This window comes from Lissotriton helveticus, chromosome 5_1 (assembly GCF_964261635.1).
Source record: "Lissotriton helveticus chromosome 5_1, aLisHel1.1, whole genome shotgun sequence".
NCBI lineage: Eukaryota > Metazoa > Chordata > Amphibia > Caudata > Salamandridae > Lissotriton > Lissotriton helveticus.
In genome coordinates this window covers 2,088,392,466-2,088,417,087 of record NC_136065.1, presented here as the reverse complement: position 1 = coordinate 2,088,417,087, position 24,622 = coordinate 2,088,392,466, and the positions used below count along the sequence as shown (strand labels likewise).

At 45.4% G+C, this 24,622-nt stretch overlaps 1 protein-coding gene across 2 annotated transcripts in view; it reads left to right on the top strand.

Moving 5' to 3' along the window:
- The window catches only part of MAPKAP1 (MAPK associated protein 1), a 733,860-nt gene that overhangs the window by 130,207 nt on the left and 579,031 nt on the right, over positions 1–24,622 (top strand). For both annotated transcript variants that reach the window (XM_078646092.1, XM_078646093.1), the window contains exon 4: positions 21,582–21,730. In XM_078646092.1, coding sequence (XP_078502218.1) covers positions 21,582–21,730 — 149 coding nt within the window. The remainder of the gene's footprint in view (positions 1–21,581; positions 21,731–24,622) is intronic.

The window sequence follows — 24,622 nt, the reverse complement described above, 5'->3', positions numbered from 1 at the left end:
GCGCTCCTCAGTTTTAATCACACCACTCCCCCCACCCCCCGGGCCGCCAGTCCGATATGGGTTAGCTCATCTCCACTATACTCGGCTGCTCGAGGCTCCTCCTGGCGTCATCGTAGCTCCTCATCCCGGCCACCGGCTGTCCCTTGATATTTCTACATTCGATGTCTGCAGGCTGGCTGCTCTCCCCGTGCAACACACAGCCTGGTAGAGATGCCCTGCCTTCTAGATGTTGTGTGACGTGTTGTAGTGTTTTGGTGATTAGGGTAGCTTAAAGGTTTGGTACAGCGCTATGAGGTAGTTTAAAAAAAAAAACTATATACATAAAGCACATTCTTCAAAGCACTCTGAGTGCGTGCGTTTGCTCAACTTGTGTATCAGTAGCTGCCACTGCGGACGCACTGTGGCATATCTGCTCGTCAGACCCCGTCTGTGTTCTTTGTGTATATGTCAGTTTTTGTTGACTCTATTAGCGTGTTCTGGGTGTGCATCAAGTGCACTTATGTATTTTTGAGGGGCCAGAATCTGTGTATGTGCTCCTTATACTTGCGCGTCTCAGTGCATTTGTGAAAGCGCATCGGAGTTCCCATTTTTCATTTGGACATAGGCTCACCTAAGTAGATACGCCAGATTCACACAAATGTGTTGTATCAGTGCACACTTTACCCCACAGTTTATTGCTTCCGGCACCAGATTTTTTTCTTTCGCTCCGAGGCATGGGGCGGGGATCGTGCTGTTTTTTTTTTTTTTTTTTTTTTTTTTTTTTTTTTTTTTTTACAGCAGCACCGGTTCTTATAAGACACATGTAGTGCTTTCAAAAAATGTTTCCCATATGGAATCTGCTGTTCATTAAGCAGGTTGCTCTGTGACTTCATACGAATTATGATTTTGCAAATCGTAATAATGCATAGGTGTGTGAGAAATCTGATACACGTTGCAAAAGTCAACGGGAAATTTCCAATCACTTCTTCCAAACAGTGTCTTTGTACATCTGGCCCAGAGAGTGGTGTTTACAAGCATTAAGCATTACATAATACGGATTGCTTTAATGAGGTATTTCGGCATCAAAGCATTCTACCTTACTCTGGGAAAGAAGAGGGGTCTCTTTTTACTAGTAGAAAAGCCTGCGCGCTGTAAAATTGCTCATAAGATTATCTGGTGCCCATATTAAGTATGTCAGCGTCTGCGAGATTTGCAGCCGCCAGCAGCCCAATAACTTTTGCTGGCAGCCATCCTTGCAGAGGTGCTGTCTGACTTTGCAGGAGATGTGCAGGGCATTCAAAGACCGTTTATTCCCTCCCATAGCTCTGCCCCTAGACCGTGCAAGTCAGCAGGCAGGTTGCCATGTCTATTTTTTTAGCGTTCACCTTTGTTGCCTTAATGACTTTAGTATCCTGCTGTGATTAATTTGCATCACACAGATGCTGCAGTGGAATAGATTCTTATCTTTCTCAGTTGCCTTCTTTACGGTCAATTTGCCTGGGCTGGTTTGTTTCTCAAGTGTCTGGAGTGTCACAGAAAGTCACACTACAGCAGACTTTTTTACCATGCCGTCCCTGGTGCAGATTGCAGCTCTGTGGCAGTGGATGCCTTTGGCTTGCTGTGCTAGGGACCAGGAGCAAGGTTAACTGTTCCATGACACACCGCGCGCATCCGTGTCTTACTCTGTGGCCATGATACATCACCCCACATCAAACCCAGAGATGAAACTGGGGGTGGGAAGCTTTTTGAGCTGGTGTCGTACAAAGCTCTTTGTCTTGCTGAACTAGGGATCATCTAAAATAAGTGTGTGTGTAAAGGTGCGCAGCTCAGATATGAGAGGAGATGCAGTGTGGAAGTAGTGTGCATTTTTTCCTGCATCATATGGCTTGAATCCCATTTGGCAGCGCACTGTATGCACACGCATTCTTTGTAACTAGACCTGCCTTCACTGCTTCCTGCAAAGGTGTGTCTGTCCACATGCAGATAATTTGTTGTTTTTCTGAATACTTGTTGTTTTTAGGTCTCGCTGACTCACCCTCACACCCCCTCACCCTCACACTCCCTCACCCCCTCACACACCCTCACACTCACACACCTCCTCACCCTCACACCCCCTCACCCACTCACACCCCCACATCCCTTCACCCTCACCCTCACACCCCCTCACCCTCACACACCCCCACCCTCACATCCCCTCACCCTCACATCCCCTCACCCTCACATCCCCTCACCCTCACATCCCCTCACCCTCACATCCCCTCACCCTCACATCCCCTCACCCTCACATCCCCTCACCCTCACATCCCCTCACCCTCACATCCCCTCACCCTCTCACCCCCTCACTCTCACACCCTTACCCTCACACACCCCCTCACCCTCACACACCCCCTCACCCTCACACACCCCCTCACCCTCACACCCCCTCGCCCTCACACCCCCTCGCCCTCACACCCCCTCACCCTCACACCCCCTCACAACCTCATACCCCCTCACAACCCCATACCCCCTCACAACCCCCTCACAACCTCACACCCCCTCACAACCTCACACCCCTCACCCTCCCTCAATAACCCTCACACCCTCACACACCCTCCCTCTCACACACCCTCACCTACCTTCACCTCTGTGCAACCATTCAACAACACCTGGTTCAAATATGTTTTCTCAATGTTTCAAGCTTTATTACAAATGTAACAAAAAGATGTTAATATTTCACTTCTGTTCTTGGATTTGTCACAATAAAATACACTGAACATAATCTTCACAAAAGTTATTTACAAACGTTTAACCTATTGCCATTATAAATTACAATAACCTTTATTTAAGTAGTAATTAACAAAAAATTAAAAGCCATTGTTATTTGTAATATCAATACATGTAAGTCACGTAAATACAACACATATTGCATTACAAATGCTATAGGTGTCACATTTGCGCAAGTTATAACTATTGGCATTGTAAATGACAAAGCTATTAATTTCGCTATTTTCAAAAACAAAACATAAATTAAAAAAAAACATTTACAGTACCAATAGCTCAAACTTTCCTAATGCGAGACCTATTGCATTGCAAATGCTTGTTTGAAAACGGTACTAAAGTGAATTCGGCCCATGTTGCTGGAATATAGCCGTTAGTGGCTGCAGTCAATACTTGTGCTAGAATAGGTCCTTAAAGTGCAGGTAGTGATATAAAGGCATTCACGTAGACCCCATCTGGGCCACGGGCCTTCCCATTAGCACTCTTTCAAGAGCTAGGTTGACTTCATCAAGGAAAAATGTAGTTAAATATGGAGTGCCAACCACAATTATATCATTATGCGGAGTTACCACAGCTCTATTAGCAGGGTTAAAGATTCTACCATAATGGGCTAGCCAATCTGCTGTTTGGACATCAGTCTCAATTGTGGGATCAGTTAAATCTCTAGTCTTCCAGAACAGGGTGCTATCCCTAAGTTTGGCCTCCTGCTCTAAAGCTTTACAGGCCTGTAAACAGAGTTGGGCTTTTCTGTTCTCTAAAGAGCATTTATATAATAAGTTTATTTTTCACCTCCTCCCTGTTCCTTGGTTTTTCATGTAAGGCTCTTCTAAGATTCCACTTCCCATGCATGCATTGTTGGTCAAATTATCTCGGCTTAGTTAAATGTCCATGTTTAGCTTTCATTTTTAAGCTAGCTGTAATGGCTGTTGTGAGTTTACAGAAGGCTAAAACAAAATGTTTTGAGCAGGGGTCCAACTATGTACACGCAAATACGTAATCTTTGTTACCTTTAATAATGTTTTCTAGCAGGGCATTTTTTTTTTAAACAATTTTTATTGTTGAAAGAAACATCTTAAACAATGGGCATTACCAAGGTTCACATTGTGCAAAACAGTTGTACATAATGAAGAAGGTGAAGAAGAGTGGTCACATCATGGCAATAGAAGTATATAGCAGCAGCTCAGTTCAGACAATTATACAATGATGCCTTGCCCACCCACGACTCGCTCATCCCTTCTCACTGTCGATCTAAATCTGTATCGCTATTCAACTGTGGTGGTTCACAAATATGCCCCCTATACTCATTCCAGGCTCCCCAAATTGTAGCCCACTTTCGCGCACACTTACGATTCAAGTATACCGTCTTCTATGCAATCATTGCTGAGTCCACGTCAGCATTCCAGGCGCTAAGCGCCGGTACTGCAGAGGCTCCCCATGCCTTGGCCACATTTCGTTTGGCGTACATAATAACAATCGTTACCCAATCTTGTAGGGGGTTGCTCAGGTCATTCGGCTCCCAAATATTCAACAGACAACGTTGTGGCTCAGGGAGCAACAACACACGAACCACCTGTGATATAGTGCGCATAACCCTAGACCAAAAACCAGCAATCAATGGACAGTCCCAAATAGTGTTGTAGAACGTCCCCACCTCCCCGCAGCCCCTCAAACAGTACTGGTGTGAGATTGTACCTATTCTATATAGTGTGGCCCTGGTGAAATATATTCGATGCAAGACTTTCAATTGTATCCGTCTGAGCCGGGACGGCACAGCGACCGCCTGAGGCGAGGAAAGCGCTGTTTGCCAGTCCGATTCATCAAAGTCACCTAGTTCCGCAGTCCAGGCGGTTTTAAGTGTGTCCATGGGGTCAGGCATGTTTTTAACCAACTTACAGTAGACCAATGAGGTCGCCTTTTTCAGCATATGTTCCGTAAGCAGTCTGCCCTCTAAGGGAGTGGATTCCGGTAGCTTTCCTTCAGTCGGAAGCACAGACCTAAGGGCATGACTGATTTGCAAGTAGCGAAAACGTTCCGCATCCACCAAGTGGAAATGAACCGCTAGTTGGTCAAAAGTGAAGATTGCACCCCGCTTATAAAGGGCTCCTACCGTCGATATGCCTATGCGGTCCCAGGCCTCAAAACCCTTACTATTACAGAGACAGCCGAGGCGGCGCGTTGCCCAAAGTGGCGTCATCTGCGTGATCGTGTTGTGACACTTGAGACGAGCCGATGCCATGTGCCAGAGCTTCACCTTGTGAGCCGAACAGGGCCACCGCACCTCTAGGATCATAGAGCGCGGTCATCACTCCTCTGGCCCCTAGGTCATATCTATCCGCCTTGAACGCGGGCTCCGTCTGCGGAGCGTGGAGCCAGTAATTTATGATCTTTAGTTGTGATGCCCAATAATACAATTGGACATTCGGGAGCGCTATGCCTCCGTCGAACCACCCTCGTACCAACTTTTGTCGGGATATGCGTGTGCCGGTTTGTCCCCCCAGAGTAGGCCAGAGACCAGTGCGTTTATTGACTGAAAGTATTTTGGAGGCACTAAGAATGGAGTATTTTCCAGGATATAAAGTAGTCGTGGCAATGCCATCATTTTGAATAACGCAGCTTTCCCTAGAAGGGTCAACGGCAGGGTGTGCCAATGCCTTACATCCGAGCGAAACCTTTCAAGTGGTGGTAGCAAATTGCAGTGATAAAAAATCTCCTGATTCGGTGTCACCCATACCCCCAGATATTTAAAGGGTCCATCAGTGACCATCAGGGGGCAGCCGTCTGGGAGGACCGGTGGGGGCCCTTTAAGGACAAATAATACCGATTTGGACCAATTGATGGTGTATCCAGAGGCCCGCCCAAAAATCTTACAGATATCAAGAAGAACCATGAGGGAACGCCTGGGGAGAGTTAAGTAAAGAAGAATATCATCGGCATACAACGATATGCGGTCCTCCCAGGACTCAGTCCAGTTGAGACCCCTTATCTTGGGTCCCAACGTATCCATGCTGCCAATGGCTCCAAAATCAATGCAAAAAGCAAGGGCGACAGGGGGCATCCCTGGCGCGTACCGCGGCTTAACCGGAAATCCCTGGAAATATGCCCGTTGGCTACAACATGCGCAAGTGGATTTGTGTACAGGAGTTTTACCCAAGCACAAAACTTTGGCCCAAACCTTGATGTCGTAGTACCGCGAATAGATACGGCCACTCGACCATGTCGAAGGCAATTCGCACCTCTAAAGACAAGATAACTGCCGGCTCCGACACAGCCGATATCTGCGCCATTACCGCATGAACTAGTCTCAAATTTAGCGCAGTGCTTCTATTCGGCATAAACCCGAACTGGTCCGGATGTACCAGGGTCTCCAGATGTGGGGTTAGGCGTACGGCGATCATTTTGGCCAATACTTTTGCTTCCGCATTCAATAGCGAAATAGGACGGTATGATGTACATTCGTCTGGGGGTTTACCAGGTTTTGGTATGGCTATAATTGTAGCCGTCCGTTGATCTTGAGGTAACTCCCCCGTAGCCAAGCTGTCTTCAAACATTCGCAACAGATGCGGAGCCACTTAATTAGAAACTCGCTTATATAGTTCTATTGGGACCCCATTTGGCCCCACAGCATTGCCTGACTGTAAAGAGTGAATAGCACCCATAACCTCATCCGTAGTAAAGTCCGACTCTAAAAGTTCGGCATCTGCGCCCGAAAGGGAGGGCATTTGAATATCTTTAATATAGGTCTGCGCCTCGGCAGAGGACATACCCGAGGATGAGGTGTCCACTGCTTCATAGTAATTGGCTAAAGTGTCTACAATATCCGTGGGGGAAGTGTATACCACACCTTCGGCGGAGCGAAGTTGTGCTATCGTCCTCTGGGCCTTATCTTTCTCTTCAAGCCACGCTAAAAGTCTCCCTGCCTTATCACCAACCTCGTATATAATATGTTGAGTGCGCATTAGCCGTTGTCTGACCTGCACTCGCTGATACTCCACGGATTCTGCCTGTTTAAGGCGTAATTGACGCTTAACCTCCTCAGTGGGATCAAGATCATGTTTGGTTTGTAAAACTTCCAGGTCGAACTCCAGTGTGCCAGGTCTTCCTGCACCGTCCGCTTGTGCCCAGTTATGGAGGCTATCGCCTGGCCCCAGAGCACCGCTTTGTATGCTTCCCACAGGACCCCGGGTGAGTCCACTGAGACGATCTTCTCTTGAAAGTAACATTTCGTAGCCGTGACTAAGTCCTTTCTGATTTTGGGAATTTGTAAAAAAATGGGGTGAGATCGGGAAGATACGCCTCCGGGATTTCACATGAGAAGAATATATCAGGGATACTGGAGAGTGATCCGAAATGCCCCTCGGGCCTATTTTTACGTCAGTTATATGGGGCAAGCTGTCTGCAGAGATAAAAAAAAATGGTAAATACATGATAAACTATTGTGTACCCCTGAGTAAAAGGTGTAGCCTCGATCCCCGGGGTGTTTGAACCTCCATCCGTCCGTAAGACCCATAGCCTCTACATAGCCTGTCAGCCGCGCTGTAGGCGACCCCGTCATCCAGCTAGGGTGGCGGTCAAGACCCTCGTCGAGAACCGCATTAAAGTCTCCGCCCAATATGAGCTCGTCCTCAGGTAGTGTCAGCAGAAATGCACTGAGGGCAGGGAGAGCAACTGAGTGTAAGGCAGGTGGAATGTACTCTGAGACCACATTGAATCTCCTTCCTTCCCATAAACAGGAGATAGCTGCAAATTGTCCTAATGTATCTTTCCACACCTGTTGTACTATCATGGGAAATCGTTTACGCATCAGGATTCCCACCCCCCTGGAACCAGAGGAAAACTCAGAATGTATCACCATCGTATATCCCCATCGATCCAAAGCCTTACAAGTCGAACCCACCAGATGCGTTTCCTGAAGCAGTACCAGTGCTGGGGCTGCCCTACCTACATATTGTAACACCAAGCCCCTCTTAATTTTATCTCCCAACCCACGTACATTCCAAGTAATCAGGGTAAGGGGGGGCACCGGAGCCAGGACTGGTGCAGTATCAGATGTTGTCACATCATCCAAGACCTCGTCCGCCATCAAATTCAAAACATCCTCGAAAGCTCAGCAGTACCACACCCATGCGTTCACCTGTATCCTTGAAGTATAGCCCTGAACTAAAGCACACAACAAAGTGCAACCAGCCCTTCCCCCCACAAACATTGCAATCTGAATTTGTACACATTCACTATAATCAGTACCAACAATACCACTTTCCCACCCCACCCCTGAAACATCCCACTTACTCCCTTCCTCCCCCCTCCCTGCTCCCCTGCCTGTGGACTGTGAACTGCCCACCCCCAACCCGGCAGAGTGCCTGTGCATTCCCCACCCATACTAACTGCGTAGAGGTGAAGCATTCCCCTCACTCCGCGGCGGGTTAACAAGACAACAGTACAGTACAGCCTGCATTCTCGAAGAACAGCCTAAAGAAATTCTCCATAACATGTCTAGATAAGTGCAAATTTAACACATTACATACCCGGAAAACTCAAAGTCAAATATCCACCCCCGGTAACTCCTGCGCTAACAGCTCCCCCCTCCCAATACTTGCTAGTGTCCATCGAAGTTCATCTCTCCAGAGGTCTCCAGTGTCTCACTCCTGCTCGGAGAGGCCGCTCGCCCCCAGGTCAGCCCTCATCGTTGCGGACTCCGGTCTGCCCCCGGTCCCCCGCTCCGGCGCACCATGACGTCTATTAGTTCTATCGCCGACCTTAGTCCAGCCCTCCAGCCAGTCTGAGGTTGCCTCAGGCGAGTCGAAAAACCATGATTTACCGTCTCTTTCGACTCTCAGTTAGGCTGGAAAAAGCATTGCGTACTTAATGTCTCTGCCTTGCAGTTCTTGTTTCTCCGCCTGAAAGCTGCGTTGTTGCGCCTGGACCCGAGCCGTGAAGTCCAGAAAGAAGGAGACCTCATAATTGTCAATCTTTAATGGGGGGGCCCGCTCTGGCGGTCTGCAAAATGTTGTTGCGGTCCTGAAAATTAAAGACTCTGGCTATAATTGGTCTGGGAGGGGCCCCAACTTTGGGCCTCCCGCCTGGTACACTATTGGCCCGCTCTATGGAAAAATAAGCAGACAGCGCCTTAGGCTTCAGGTGGTTAGTAATTAGCTCCTCCAAATAGAAATCCACCGCCGGCCCCTCCGTTTTCTCCGGGACCCCAAGTATTCTAACGTTGTTGTGACGGGCCCTCCCTTCGTAGTCATCCAGCTGTTGTGCCATACGATTCTATCTCTTTTCCATGTCGGACATTTGGAGCTGGAGCTCGGAAGTGTCTTCTTGGAGCGCCGCCGTCACCACCTTGATCTCACGCACTTTTTTCATTTGTCTGCTTAAAATCGGCACGAAGTAGGGAAACGTCCGTCGTTACCGAATCCATAGATGTGCGCATCTCCCCAATGGCTGCCAGGACATCATGGAGCGTGGGTTCCTTAGGTTGGGGAGATGACCCTTTTGCGCCGTCTTTGTCCGCCCTAGGCGAGTCGAGTTTTTCTCCGCCCTGTTGCTATGCAAATTTGGACAGTCTTGCCTGAGCGTTATTCTTAGAGCCTCTGCCCCCCGTCGCCATTTTCACCCCTCAGGCCGGCGAGATGCTTCTGAATAACTGCGTCAGTGCTCCAGTAAGTGTTTCCCAAACTGGAGCCGCCATGGTATGGCTAGTCCCACGTCCAGCAGGTCGTCAATGGACTTTTCTCTCGCCCCTGTGTCCTTTATAGCTGGAAAAAAGTGGTCCTAGATACACAATTTAAGCACAATTAATGATATGAATATTATTTCTTCACAATCAAAAAACACAAAATCAGACTAAATCTGAACATACAAACACAAGGAGATGTATTATTGGCTTAATTCAGCTCAAAAAAACAGAAGAACCCAACACAACAATGTATACGACAATTTCTACTACAATTTATTTACAAATTCATAAAATTTCAGCAAAGAAAGAAGGAAAGGAAACAAAGTTGGTGCTCAAGTGAAGGAAAAAGAATTTCAAGGTAATTTAGTGCAACAGAGAAATTATATGTACATTGCACATGTAAAGCCTACCCATTTACAATCTATATACAATAATATACAAGGGGACAGGAAGGGGCAGGTGTAGGCTTAAAGGGGTAACTGGGGGGATCGTCGACGTTTCGACCCTGGCGCAATAAGGGAAGGTCACGACCTCTGCTGCGGGTCTTCTTCAGGACGGTTGTAGGGAAGGGGGGGGACAGGGAAGCACCTGTAACGGTAAGTGTAAATATTTTAACCATTTATAATAGGTATTCTAATCAGAAGGGATTAATTAAAAGAAGTGTTGGGTACATTACCAAATAAAATTAGAAGGTGTCGCAATTCCAGATCAGTTGGGCGATGCACCTATCAAAGGTAAAGACAGACCGGAAAACTGTTAGCCCATCTCCAAAGGCACAGTCCTCTCAAGTTTGTCAAGAAAGAGGTGTTCCACACTTTATGACTCACCTCAAGAAGAGAAAAATCTGCTCAAGGTGAAGATTCACTCCAAAACTAGTTGGTACACGATGGGCAGTTGAGATCAATCGTGCCTAGTCCAGTCCACGAGGAACATGGTACTGATGTTCAAGGGAATTAATTTAATTTCAAGCGTATCTGTATAGAAAGAATAGGGTATCAAGCCCATGTTATAATTTGCCCATTCAATCACTAAGCAAGTTGATCAGAATTACGTGTAACATGTAGATGGATCTATATTATGCCAACTACACAAATCAGAGTCCATCGTTATTTATAAACAGTAACACAGGTCCACCATTACTGCTGGACGCCATTGCATGGTATTATACCCCCGTCTCACTCGCAATGCTAAACTACGGCATGTCCAGCAAGAACTAGTCAGCCCACTGCTATCTTCCATGTGCAAGTTTAAACTTTTTAAATTGGGGGGAGTGGTACCAGTGAAACGCTAGGCGTGCCGCTATTCCAAATCACATTGGATGAAAGCGTTATCGCAATACCAAAATACATGCCGCTAACGCTTTCATCCAATGTGATTTGGAATAGCGGCCTAGCGTTTCACTGGTACCACTCCCCCCAATAACGATGGACTCTGATTTGTGTAGTTGGCATAATATAGATCCATCTACATGTTACACGTAATTCTGATCAACTTGCTTAGTGATTGAATGGGCAAATTATAACATGGGCTTGATACCCTATTCTTTCTATACAGATACGCTTGAAATTAAATTAATTCCCTTGAACATCAGTACCATGTTCCTCGTGGACTGGACTAGGCACGATTGATCTCAACTGCCCATCGTGTACCAACTAGTTTTGGAGTGAATCTTCACCTTGAGCAGATTTTTCTCTTCTTGAGGTGAGTCATAAAGTGTGGAACACCTCTTTCTTGACAAACTTGAGAGGACTGTGCCTTTGGAGATGGGCTAACAGTTTTCCGGTCTGTCTTTACCTTTGATAGGTGCATCGCCCAACTGATCTGGAATTGCGACACCTTCTAATTTTATTTGGTAATGTACCCAACACTTCTTTTAATTAATCCCTTCTGATTAGAATACCTATTATAAATGGTTAAAATATTTACACTTACCGTTACAGGTGCTTCCCTGTCCCCCCCCTTCCCTACAACCGTCCTGAAGAAGACCCGCAGCAGAGGTCGTGACCTTCCCTTATTGCGCCAGGGTCGAAACGTCGACGATCCCCCCAGGTACCCCTTTAAGCCTACACCTGCCCCTTCCTGTCCCCTTGTATATTATTGTATATAGATTGTAAATGGGTAGGCTTTACATGTGCAATGTACATATAATTTCTCTGTTGCACTAAATTACCTTGAAATTCTTTTTCCTTCACTTGAGCACCAACTTTGTTTCCTTTCCTTCTTTCTTTGCTGAAATTTTATGAATTTGTAAATAAATTGTAGTAGAAATTGTCGTATACATTGTTGTGTTGGGTTCTTCTGTTTTTTTGAGCTGAATTAAGCCAATAATACATCTCCTTGTGTTTGTATGTTCAGATTTAGTCTGATTTTGTGTTTTTTGATTGTGAAGAAATAATATTCATATCATTAATTGTGCTTAAATTGTGTATCTAGGACCACTTTTTTCATATATATATATACAGTTACCCAGGTCCTATTGATCTTTTGGGTCTACCCCATTGTTATCAATGTCCTTTATAGCTGGGACACGACCGCCAGACCCGCTCAATCGGCCAGGAAGGTCCAGCAAGCTATGGCCGAGCAGCCCGGCTGGCCGCGCCCCACCCAAGGCAGGCCCTGTCAGTCAGGCGGGAGGGGAGGGTAGAACAGAAGCCCAAGCCGGCGCACAGCAGGTCCTCCGAGGTCCTCCGACACCTCAATATGCCTGTGCCATTGCAGGGGAGGTCGCACCTCAAGCGCTATCTGGGTTAAGGGAGGACACTCCTGGAGGCAGGTCCAGAGCTCCGGTCGGTGGGGGGCACTGCCGTGTGTATGGCAGGCGGCAGCGGGCCAGACCGACTCCCTTTGCCCCTCTCACCTGCTTGTCTCGAAGCGGTTTGTCGCTGTCATCACTACTCCGGCCGCCAGTAGGCCGCCAAGCCGGGGTCTACATTTTCACCCACTTCGGGGCCGACACCGCCTGAGGACAGCGACCGGAGAAGCCGCTCCTCTGATCCCCCCGCAGCGACTCGGTTAGTCCTTCAGGGGCCGAGCCCCTATCCACCAGTAGCCGATTGGGAGTGGGGGGGAGCCGCCAGGAGGCCGCCAGACATCGATCAGGACCGCGCTTCGATCAGCGCATCAGGGCCGCTATTTTGCTCGGCTCAGCCGTCCCTGCAGTTGGCCGCTGCGATGTTCGTGTAGCGGGGATCTCAGTCCCCGAGCACCTTACCGGAGCCCTCACGGGGGTGACAGCTGCTCCGTCGGGCACTTTAGGGAGGTTTGGACCGGGTTTGCAGGCTGTAAAACAGACATTCGCCGCGGGTTTGGGAGAGCACGCTCAAGCTGCGGCCATCGCTCTCGGACGCTTAGCCACGCCTCCAGCAGGGCATTTTTATTATTACCTGTCCACTTTAAATGAATCCAATTTTGGCCTGCTGTATAGATATGCTCTGCCAGCTGTACCTCATTCTTATATTGGGTCTTAATATTAAGAACTAGAAGTAACAGCTGGTGATCGCTGAAGGAACTAGGTTGAACCAAAAATGAATCCACCTTTACCAGACTGTGTTTAGAGATTAAAATATGGTCTATAATTGAAGAATAGCCATCCCCCTAAAGGTCAGTAACACCACGCTATCTTCTCCTTTGCTCTGGACCATTAGTTCCATATTGAGCTTAAATGTCAATTCATTCAATATTTCTTCATATGTATTGTGTCGGAAGTGTGGTTGGTCTTTACCAAAACTATCTTTAAAAACGCTCAGTCCGTCATTAGCTACTTGACATTTTTCGATGTTAAAAATCTCCTGCCCAGGTTCAAATGTAGGGTATCCTGATACTGCCAACAAATAAGTCTATTTCATTCTGTAAGTTCGATACCACCAAATTTTTTGACGAGTCAAATTTATTATTATTGTAATTGATCAATACAATTCCCCGGTTACCCTTCATTTGTGAGAAAATAATCTGATGTAAAGTGAGCTAGTGTATATCTTTGTTAGTTTGAGTGGGGTTTCGTCAGTTTGAGTTTCAGTACTGCCAACCCCCTTTTTGCTCGTGCACTGGGTGAGGGGATAGCTTGAGTTATTATAGATACATACACCTCAATGTGGAATGGCTCCTTAAGCCATGTCTCTTGTAGTCAAATTAAATGTGATATCTTTAGGAAATTAGGACATTCTATATTGACTTCCTTGTTTTTTGATCCAGCTGTGTTCGAGTAGGACCAGAGCCTGGGTGTTATCTCTGTCACATTTTTCATGCATGTCATCTATAATAGAAAGGATGATTGCTTCTGTGGAATAGGCTGGGCGGAATCCTGGATCCAAGAATTTAGACTCCTTCTAAAAAGGTATCGATTTTTTGTGCTACATGTGCTTCCGGTACTTTGCCACAAATGGTAACCGGGATATATGGCTGTAATTTTTCAATGTGAGCGAGTCTTCGACCGCTTTCTTCTGAAGGTGTACCACTATGGCCTCCTTAAATATACTGGGTATGTGCCCTCGGCTAAGGGAAAGGTTGAGAAGGGACAGAGCTGGAGCTGGGAGACTGAACAATACATATTTTAGAAATTTTGGGGGGGCAAGTATAGTTTGGAGAGGGGGTACGATAAATAGGTAGAGTGATCCTAGCAGGGTTAGAAACTTCAAAGACGATTCCAAAGATCTCCTTAGTTTTCTGTTCATGGACGAGAGAATTTAGTAAGTTAAAGGAGGCTGATTTAGCTTGCAGAATGCATATTTTGTGTCCTTAAGCTGCTTTGTAAAGATTTCCTTTGCATCCGGAGAGTAGTTCTTCTGCCATTTGCGTTCACAACGGCGTAAGTCTAGCTTAGCTAGCTTTAGATTGTCAGTGAACCATTTGAAAACGTCATGTTGTCTAGTCTGTTTTGAGTTAAGTGTTGGGGCATAGATATAGCTTGCAGTTGTTAACCAGTTGAAGATTACCTTCCCGTATAGATCAGTGTTATTATTTAGATCAGATGTGGTTATAGCTAGAGTTTCACAGAAGGAGCTCAGGTCCACCCGTGACCTGCTCCTGGTGGAGATTCCATGGTGCTGTGGTAATTTTTGCATAGGCAGACCTGTTAATGAGACTTTGATATGGTGGTGATTGGACCATACTCATGGTGATACTGTGAGGTTGGATAGGGTTAAGTGTGTGGTCCAGACTTTATCTAGTGTAAGGCCTAGGTTGGGGTGGAAACGTGTTTTTCCAGATTTAAACTTCTAAGATGGTCCGAGAAGTCTAAAGAATGTTGTCCACCATTGTGGTTGTTTCCCCAGTAGTTAAAATCACTGACTAGTAGGAATTTTGTGCGATCAGGGGTTTAAATTCAACTGGCGCCATCTAGCCTTCTCGAACCCAGGCTCTACATGTTCAGACGCCGGCAGACCCCCCGATCGGAAAGCGAAGAAAACATAACCGTCAGAGTGCCTTTGCACCGCCATTAATATGACGACAACTACCGGCTAAAGTCTAGAAGCTCACAGACCCCCCAGCGTAAACATAGTGGACGCAGACCAAAGATAGCCAGCGCCACGAGAAACGCTGTTCAGACGCCGGCAGACCCCTCGATCGAATAGCGAAGAAAAGATAACCGTAAGAGAGTGTCCTCGCACCGCCACTAATATGACGACAACCGCCGGTTAAAAGCCAAAAGCTCATAGACCCCCCAGTGTAAACACAGTGGACACAGACCAAAGACAGTCAGCGCCACGAGAAAACGACCAGAGATCCCGACTTAGAGCACCTATTAACCTCATCGACAGGTTAACTGTACAACACCCCTACCGTGCTAGGAGCACGCCACCTAGCAACTGTACAAGACCGCCTTTACAGCTTAAAGTCCGAAGTCCACATTCAGTTTACTGGATACCGACTGAAAGAGAAATAAAACAAGCACAATAAACTACAATACAGTGCCCAGGTCTCAAAAACAAACCTCTTATAGGTCAAGATCTCCCTATCCTTCTATGAGAACCGGCAACATCTAATCACTGAGGCCCATTTGGATACTCACATGGCTCCCTGATGAAGGCCCCCAGCCGAAACGCGCGTAGATGTCATATTTAGCCATGTTTTTATGTACAGTGTGCTGAAACAATTTTCCACACAACCTCCAAACCCAAACTCATTATCTTGAAATGTGTACAGGATGCAATAATAAGTGTATATATATGTAGATTGACAGTCACATGTATGTTGGAGGTATGCACACAATAATTACCTGTAATAAATTAATGATGCTTTTTATCAGAACAATATTTGAATAAAGTAAAATAAAAGCCATATTTTTGTATCATACACTCTGTCCCTCAAGAGTTTTTGCTGTCACTTGTCCGTCCTTGCCCTCCATTTGTAACCAGTTCCTAATTACTTTCCTTCCAAATACTATACCTATCCCGAATTAGGAACTCTAGTCGGGGATACCCCTTCTTCCTTACACATGCGATCAACGTAAAATACATGAGGAAAGTGCTGCATGTAGTCAGGAGCTCTCTAGGGGAAGGGGCAAATAAGAGGAGATGTTAGAGATTTTAATTTGAGTGCAAGGCAGTCAACCAGCGGGATTGTTTGCAAAGTACGTTTGGAGAACCTGACATATTTCTTAATTACAGTGGCAACGCCACTTCCTATTTTGCTAGCTAAACGGTTAGTTTGGAATTTTTAATATTCTTCGGGGAGGGCAGTGAGGATGTCGGGGGAGGACTTTGCAGTGCGACACGTTTTGCTCAATAAGAGGATATCTGGTGAACTGGAGTCTAGTAAGTGAAAGATCTCAATTTGATGTTTCATCATGGATCGAGTGTCACAGTAGAAAATCCTTAACTGGTCAGGATTTAGACAATGTGTTGTGTAAGTGGGTTGCTTGGATCTGCTAATGGTGGGCGGGTCATCTGTTCCATCAGAATTGAACGTGGCAGCTGTATGATTTGAGAGTCCTTAACCTCGTATTTTTTGCAGGAGTAGGGAGTCTAACTTGTAACGTAGAGCGGAGATTTTTTATTTCATCCGTGGAGTAAGTGACATTCTGGGCATAGTGGCAGGCCCCTGGCCTCAGCCGGACGTGGATGGGTGCAAACGGCCGTGCCCGGTCTGCCATTAAGTAGGCTGCGAGAGATCGGATAGCCCCGACCACCTAAACCCCTCATGTGCTGACCGAAGCGCAGGGAGATGGCGACCAAGTGAAGTGAAATCCCATTAGGAAGTTAATCCTACATAAAGTGTTTGCACGCAGTAAGGGAGTTATTCTAGGGAACCAGGGAACTACAGACCTATTGCAAGAATGCCTTTCAGTGCAAAGGTTCTGGAGAAATTGCTGAACAAACAGCTTGCCCAATTTCTCGCAGAGTCTAATGTCCTAGACCACTCACAATTCGGCTTCCGAGAGGGAATTGGAACAGAAACAGCTCTGCTTATGGCAGTAGAAGAACTCAGGAGTGTACTGGATGCTGGAGGGAGGGCCGCCTTGATCCTCTTGGATCTTTCGGCGGCCTTTGACACGGTCAGCCATGATACACTCCTGGGTGGACTTGCAGAGGCCGGCGTTCATCCAGCTGCAAGAAAATTGCTGGCGTCTTACCTGTACAATAGGACTTTCACAGTCTAGTTGGGAGAAGCGAAATCAAAACCTTTCAACTCGCCCTGTGGTGTTCCACAGGGATCTTCATTAAGTCCCACTCTTTTTAATTTATATGTAGCTCCTTTAGCAGGAATTATTAGGACTTGTGGATTCCTACAGGTCTCGTACGCAGATGACACCCAAATAGTGGTTTCAATCGCAAACAACACCACAGAGACCGCAGATAAATTCAAAAATTGTATGATGCAAGTCAGCCAGTGGATGCAGATAAACTGTTTAAAACTGAATGGAGACAAAAGCGAGGACATGCTACTAGGAACAAATAGTGAAGTATGGTCTCTGGAATGGTGGCCAGTTAGTCTAGGCAACTGCCCGTCCCCAGTCAACAAAGTGAAAAATCTGGGTATGATACTTGGCAATAGACTAACGTTTGACACTCAGACTAACAAACTAATATCTACCATGTGGTATATCCTGAAAATGATTAGGAAGCTCCTGCCATTCATTCCCTTTGACTCCTGTAAAATGGTAGTTACGACGATGGCCCTGTCAAGGTTAGACTATGGGAATGCTCTGTACGCCGGGATGCAAGTCCAGCACTTAGCTAAACTACAACGCCTGCAAAATGCTGCAGCAAGGCTGGTACTGGACATTCCCAGGTCTGAGCCTATTGCAGATCATCTAGGTGTCCTACATTGGCTCCCTGCGGTAAAAAGAATCAAATTTAAATCTGTATGTCTAGCATACAAAGCCCTACATGGTTCTGGCTCTCAGTTCTTAAGAACACATCTCAAACTCTACGAGCCATCCAGAAAGCTATGATCCAGTCAGGCAAAACTGATTCAGATACCCCGTTTCAAACAGGTTAGGTGGGGGGGGAGAAGTTTCCTGCTACATGCAGCTAAAGACTGGAACCTGCTCCCACTTACAATCAAAAACAGCACCTCCCTGCTTTCATTCAGGAAGCTGGTAAAAACCTGGCTATTCACATCTGGTTAGCCGGGTTCTCACTATGCTCTAGTCTTCCCGTATCTTCCAGCGCCAAGACGCCCATGGGCATACGTGCGCTTTACAAAACCATAAATCAAATCATAAGTCAGGTAAGGAGCCATTTTTTAGCAGCAGTACTTGTGTAAAAACAAGCGACAACAGTTTCAATTGCAAGCAGCAGTAGCAATCCTATTTGCTAAATGTGCTGCACGTCCGTGCCCTCTCTGCCATTAAGTAGGCTGGGGGAGGTCTGATGTCCCCTCCCACCTAAAGTCCTCATTCGCTGACCAAGATCTCGGAGGTAACCAATGCGATTTGACAAAAGCCACACCCTTCTTATCTAGTCAGCAGAAATAGAGAAAAAATGGCACTAGCCCTTCCTCGTTAGATGCAGTAACATAGTGTAAAAATGTGTGTCTGACTTCTTTCTTATTCTTCCTCAGGAAATATGGGACGAATTTCATTTTAGGTAACTGTCAAAAGGGTAACAAACATTTCCATTGCTTTTGAGCTCAACTCTACGTCTTCTTGGGTGAGTTGTCAGGGACATAAACCTGGTAGGCACTGGCAGCTAGACTTGGCCTCGTCAGTCTTGTCTTGCTGTTAAAGCTATTGTGAATATGTTCATGCTTGATGGGAAGGAAAGTTGCACTGGTTCTATAGAAAGATGGCAAATGCAATTTATAACTGGGGTTCTGTGTTACAAGTCCCACGTTGATATATTTGCTTAGCTAGTGATGATCCGTTTCAAAGCCTCTCAATCATGTATTTCAACTTTGGAAATATAACTAGACTCCTGGAGAAATCTGAACATTACCACTCCTTCTGTTGCAATTGCTGTACCCCTAGACTCAGAAGGAAGGACCTGAATGTTTTTTCTTCACATGGACTTAGCCCACCAATTTACACACACTTGACTGCCCCTTTTTCAGTTGTAAGGGAACCCCCTGCCATCGGGAACAGGAGTTTCTTTTTATCAAAGTCTGAAAAACCATCATCTAGAACCATGGACTTCCTCATTGTGGATCATGGGTTCTAGGGTTCACCACCCTCTCACTCTTCACAATTTTCAAAAACTGCTGGCTGAGGATCAAAGGCATTTGAAGTTTGAGGCAATAAAATTGGTTCTGTTACAAGAAATCTAAATAAGGCTTCTATTCTCATTTGTGTGCAGTTTCAAAGAGGGACACAAGTGAGGAAATTGTGTGGCATCCAGGGCTACCTTCTCCTGTTTCTCCTACCTGTCTTTAAAGACTATCATTTTCTCAAACATCCGCATACCAAACCATCTCAGTTTGAGATGTTGGGGGTTAGGCCCCCTTTCCCCATGTAGACTCTTATAATTAACTCCCTAGGATTTATTCCATGCTATGTATTGCAGCAATGGCATTTCCAGCATCTTTGTCCAATCAAATAAGTGTTTTTAAGAGGACCCTTTCTTTCCCCAGTAGCCCCAATGGCACACCCTATCGGATCATTTAGAGAGGTTCAGCAGCTCCAGTACCCTTACTTTCTAACATTAGTGTCTGTTGCGTCAATGCATACTATGGCTCACCTTTTAATCCATAGCGTAGTGAAGCGCAAACGGCAAGGCTGATCATTGCCAGCGTAAGTCCTCTTGTAACTGATTTCTGGTTTCTTGGCTAAAGAAAAGGCCAGCAGTCGAGTGGCCCTAGTCCTCTCCCTTTCTTTTCATTAGGCGGAAGGGTCTCTATAGTTGCCCTTTCTAGCTTGCTGCCTGGGAAAAGGTGCAAGAACTAGGGCCTTGAGGTTAGAGGGTGGTGGTGTGGCCATTTCTCTCTCATCATTGGTGAGCTCATCCCTCCTCTACTCCACGAATGGGATTGGCTCCTTCCCATTTGCTGCTTCTTTAGAGAAATCAGGGTTTTTCTTATCTGGAAAATGCAGATAATCTTTCACTGATTATCACTTTCTTCTACTCTCCATATGCTGGGTGACCCAGCTGTGTCTCTCCTTTCTATCGCCTCTAGGACTTCTTGTTGCTTTCTGTTCCTGGGGGAGGAGCTGAGTTGGCTGTGAGATGGGGCTAGAGGATCAGAACCTAGAGGAGTACCCACCATGGTTTGGCCACCCTCCCAGCACTTGCTTTTGGCCATCTCCTACTATTCCGCCTTTCAGAGAATGCATCAGGGCAGGCTTCTCAATGTTGAAAATAGAGAGTGGTAGCTTTGTGTTATTGGTCATATGTGTAACTGGCCTGTGCTAATGCTTTGGTGGCCATTGGTCAATAGCTGTACTTTGAACCACGCTGAGAGGGTGATGAGGGGGTGAGGTGGAGTCTATGAGGGCTCAAGGTTAGTCACCAAATTCAGGGAGCTGGACTACTTTAGGTGGCAGAAAAAAGGATATGTTTTGTTTTTCTTGCTGTGGTAAGGGATATTGGTTGGGTAGCCATAGTGATACAGGCTGTCCAGATTGGAATGTTTTTCAGCATGGAGAATACCCATCATGATTTGATTGTCAGTGTACGCACTCCATTTTCTAGGATGTTTCTGGCTACTTAGAGTCGGATCAGCTGCTACTCTGTTAATAAACATTCGGTTTTTAATGTGCTTCAAGTGTTGGTTTTTGGAGATATAGGGCCATGTGTATCAAAAAAGAGTTTTGCGATTCTCATATTGCGATTTATAGCGAATCGCAATTAAAGAATCGCAAAATGCAATGTTTGTAGGCTTTGCTATAACACCTTCCCATTCATTCATATGCGCTAGGAGACCCATAGGAATGAATGGGAAGACATTCTCAATTTGCGATTACCAATTAGAGAATTGCAAATTGAGAATGAAATTTCAAGGTTGCAAGGGTGCCAAAAGGACACCCTGTTGCACCCCTGAAATATGCATGTGTGCACATTTGCACATATGTGCGACAAATGGACTTTTAAAAAAATCAAAAAAGTGTTTTTAAAGAAAATCGCAAATTATAACCAACTTGAAGTTGGTGGTAATTTGCCATTCCTTAAGGCCAAATAGCAAATTTCTGGTGCTTTCAGAATTGCATTTAAGGAATCATAATTTGCAATTCCTTCATTGCATTCGCAAAATAGAGAATCGCAAATTTTGCAATTCTCTATTTTGCGATGGCCTTTTGGGATGATACATCCCAAAAGGCTTTTTCCAATTCGCAAATGGGCAGATTCTGAGAATTTGCCCGTTTACAAACGGGGAAAAAGGCTTGATACATATGGTACGCAGTTTCTAAAAATCCCCAGATTGAGTTAGATTGAAGTTGAGTTTTTCATTTTCTGATTTTGATTCTGTTGTAACATTTTAATCTGGCAGGCACAATAAATTGTGACCCCTAGTAAGAGTTTATCAGTGCCATTGCTTGGTCACCTTTTAGTCAGTGGATGAAATTGAATAAATAATCATTTAGTATGCATGTTTTTAAAGAAAACCATTTAGAGAAATTCACTTACAGGTCTGGGCTTACAACGATCTCCAAGTGTTTCGTGTTTTTGTTCAAGTCAGAAACCAGTCTCATCAATGAAGAAAATGATTTTGTGATTCACTTACTTCTATGAGAAATCATTTTAAATCATTGGATGAATTATAATGTCTTGTTCTTTGTTTGTTTCCTCAACCACAGCGGAGGAATTGAGCTCACTGTTTGAGAAGAAGAACTTTAAAGCAAAAACCTTAAATTCTTCAAAGCAGTCAATCCTGTCTGTACGACTAGAGCAGTGCCCTTTGCAGCTAAACAACCCATTTAATGAATACTCCAAGTTCGATGGGAAGGTAAGTTAATATCCCACATGTCTACTCCCTTTTTTAGTTGGGGGGGTTACCTCATTTCACCCTCCAAAGGCGCACTGCTATGAACGCGGAGATAACATGCATTTGACTATGTTGGTGATGAGAGAAAGGACAGCATTGGGGGCAAGTCTGAACAGAAATGGATATTACCTATGCTACAGAAACACTGGGCTTTCTGATGGATACTCGTTCCCCATCTTCCTTATCTTCTTAATATCCTCCAAGTGCCAGATTAGATCTGAAAACATTTCCCCTCCCCAATCTCTCTCAAGCACCAACACATTATCAACAGGCGATTGACTTCACAGACCACATTCCTCAGCTGTCAACTGTTACTAGGGAAAATGTCTCGTACTAAGATTTCTTGGCTTTAAACCCTGATGTAAATGAAGAAAGATGCCCTTGTCATGCCCACACAACATCTGCATGTCGTGTTTAGGATCTGAATGTGACCACTCTATATGTCACCTATCACGCAGGTGCCGCCCTAGGATCCAATGTCATCACTTCCATGAAAACTTTCGAGTTTGGCTGTCATTATATGACTAGCAAAAGCAAAGGTTTGGCCCAATTGCGACGACGAACGTTTGGCACAGCTCCTCCCTATGACCCCAGTGATTTGCCCTTATAGATGAACTTTTTAAATCAGACTCTGAAGCTCTCCTTGTGCCCTGTAAAGACTGCAATCATAGGGTGATGACTCTGAAAGCCACCTTTCCTCTTACAATACAGATGCTGACCTTTTCCTGGTCTTACAAATTGCAAGTTGTCTAGATACACCTCTAACAGAGAACTTCCTTACCCCTTGGGGACTTCTGAAGTATTACATGCTACCAAAGTGAATGAAGAGAATTTTTTTCAGAAGTGTTGGAATTAACTTTTCAAACCACTGAGCCACATCTAACATTTTGACACAAATCTTACAATCTTCCTCTTCTGTTTTCACAGCCTCTTCTCTCTTTTAACGAGTCACTCTTGAAGCTTGTATTACCGGCTTGAAAGAAATCCTTCTTGGGCTACACAGAAAAAAATTACTTTAGGAGACAGAGCTGCATCTCTCCAGAGCTTTTAATGGTCTAAGCTTCCTCTACTATGTTAAATTAAACCCCAGTACTTTTCCTATGGCCATTCCAGACAGAGAGGCTAAGAGGCTGTACTCTAATGGCATAGTCTGCCTCTGGAATTTTGACTTCACATATCACGCCTCACTGCCGTTACTTCTTAGTTCACAAAAATGACTGGCCTCCAACCCATCCTGGACCTTCGCCACTTGAATCTTTTCATTTGGCAGGACAATTTCAAAATGCTGCCCTGAGCCTGGTGCTCTTGGCCTTCAGTGCATGGCATTGGTTGATAGCCCTGGCATCCAGGACACCTACTTTAATCTGACAATATTACTCATTCACAGATGCTACTTGAGGTGCATTGAGTGGTCTCATTGACTGACAGCTCATAGTTCTTCAGTTTGGGCTGATGCCTGTATTGTGAGTTTTCACCAGAGTGCTGGCTGTGGTGATGACTGCACTGCAAAGGTAACAGTCCATATATTATTGTCTAGAATGACTGGTGAAGGCGGGGCCTTCTTTGTTGCTCATGAAACATCTTAAGCATACCACTGCCCTTCTTCTCAATGTAGGCTTCACGGTTATTAACAAGAAGTCCAATCTAGTCCCCCATAAAGAGGCAGACGTTCATGAGAGCTGTGCTAGCACAACACGAATGTAGGCTTTCCTTCTGCCTGTGGACATTTGGGATATACTTCCCAGGTTTCTGGTCCAGATACTGATTCAGTTTCAACAAAACAAAGGCCTGTTTGGTCTGATGGCTCATGCATCCTGTTGTTCCTGTATGTTGGATGATGAATGAGTGTCTTTCAGCTGTGCTTGAGAAAACAGTGTCTCCAGCATCAGGGTACCAGCTTTAGTCAGGGGCCGATGTTCAATTCTGTCCTCTTGGATCTGCACTGGTGGGTGTGTCTCTCCCAATCTACACACCTGAAGATCATTCCTACCTAAAGTAGTATCTGGATTGCACGTAGGCCACTCCATGGCTCTTCCCTCTTCTCATCCCACCAAACAGGAGAAGCAACTGCATAGACTAGACCCGAGGCGTGCAGTGTCATATTATATTGAGCGCATGTGACTAGTAGATGATCAACACTTTGTAGACTTTCCCGGAGTAAAGGGGATCAAATTGGTTACGAAACACATGATTTCATCATGTTAGATTACTCTTTGTATTAAAGTCTGCAATGCTTTAACCAAGAAAGACTATCTGAATAACATTCATGCTCACTCCATGGCTGACCTGCAGCTAGAGGCATATCAGGGGCCTTGCAGCCAAGTGGGCAAACATACTGCTAAACGCTGTTGCTTCACAGCTCAAGTTCCTAGTGAAAGATACTGTGCTAGAGCCGTGTAGCATAACTTCTCAGTTAATCAGCAGTTTATTTGTTCATTTTCACTATTCAATCCCACCTGCGCACGCAGTCAGAGCTGGTTTGGGATCAACCCCGCCATTCTTAATTTTTTTTTTTAACCCAATCTAAATTTAGCTAACTAACCAGACCAGTTGTGTAATGCGCACATGCAGTGCAGCTGGACCGAACACACATTGAGAATATCAGTAACACATTAATATTATTATTATTATTATTCGTATTATCGTCATTATCCCATATGTTCTATGATTTGAGGAAGTAAGAGTAAATTGTAAGGCACTAGAATATTAAGTAGAGGGAATGTTATATTTCCTGCCCTTTGTAATAAAAGGCAATGTACGATTACCATCTACAGATATTGATTTATTGGGTAGATTTATAAGGTTTCTGGGTTTGTGCGGGTTTGCTGTATTGCTTGTTTAAAATTACCATTT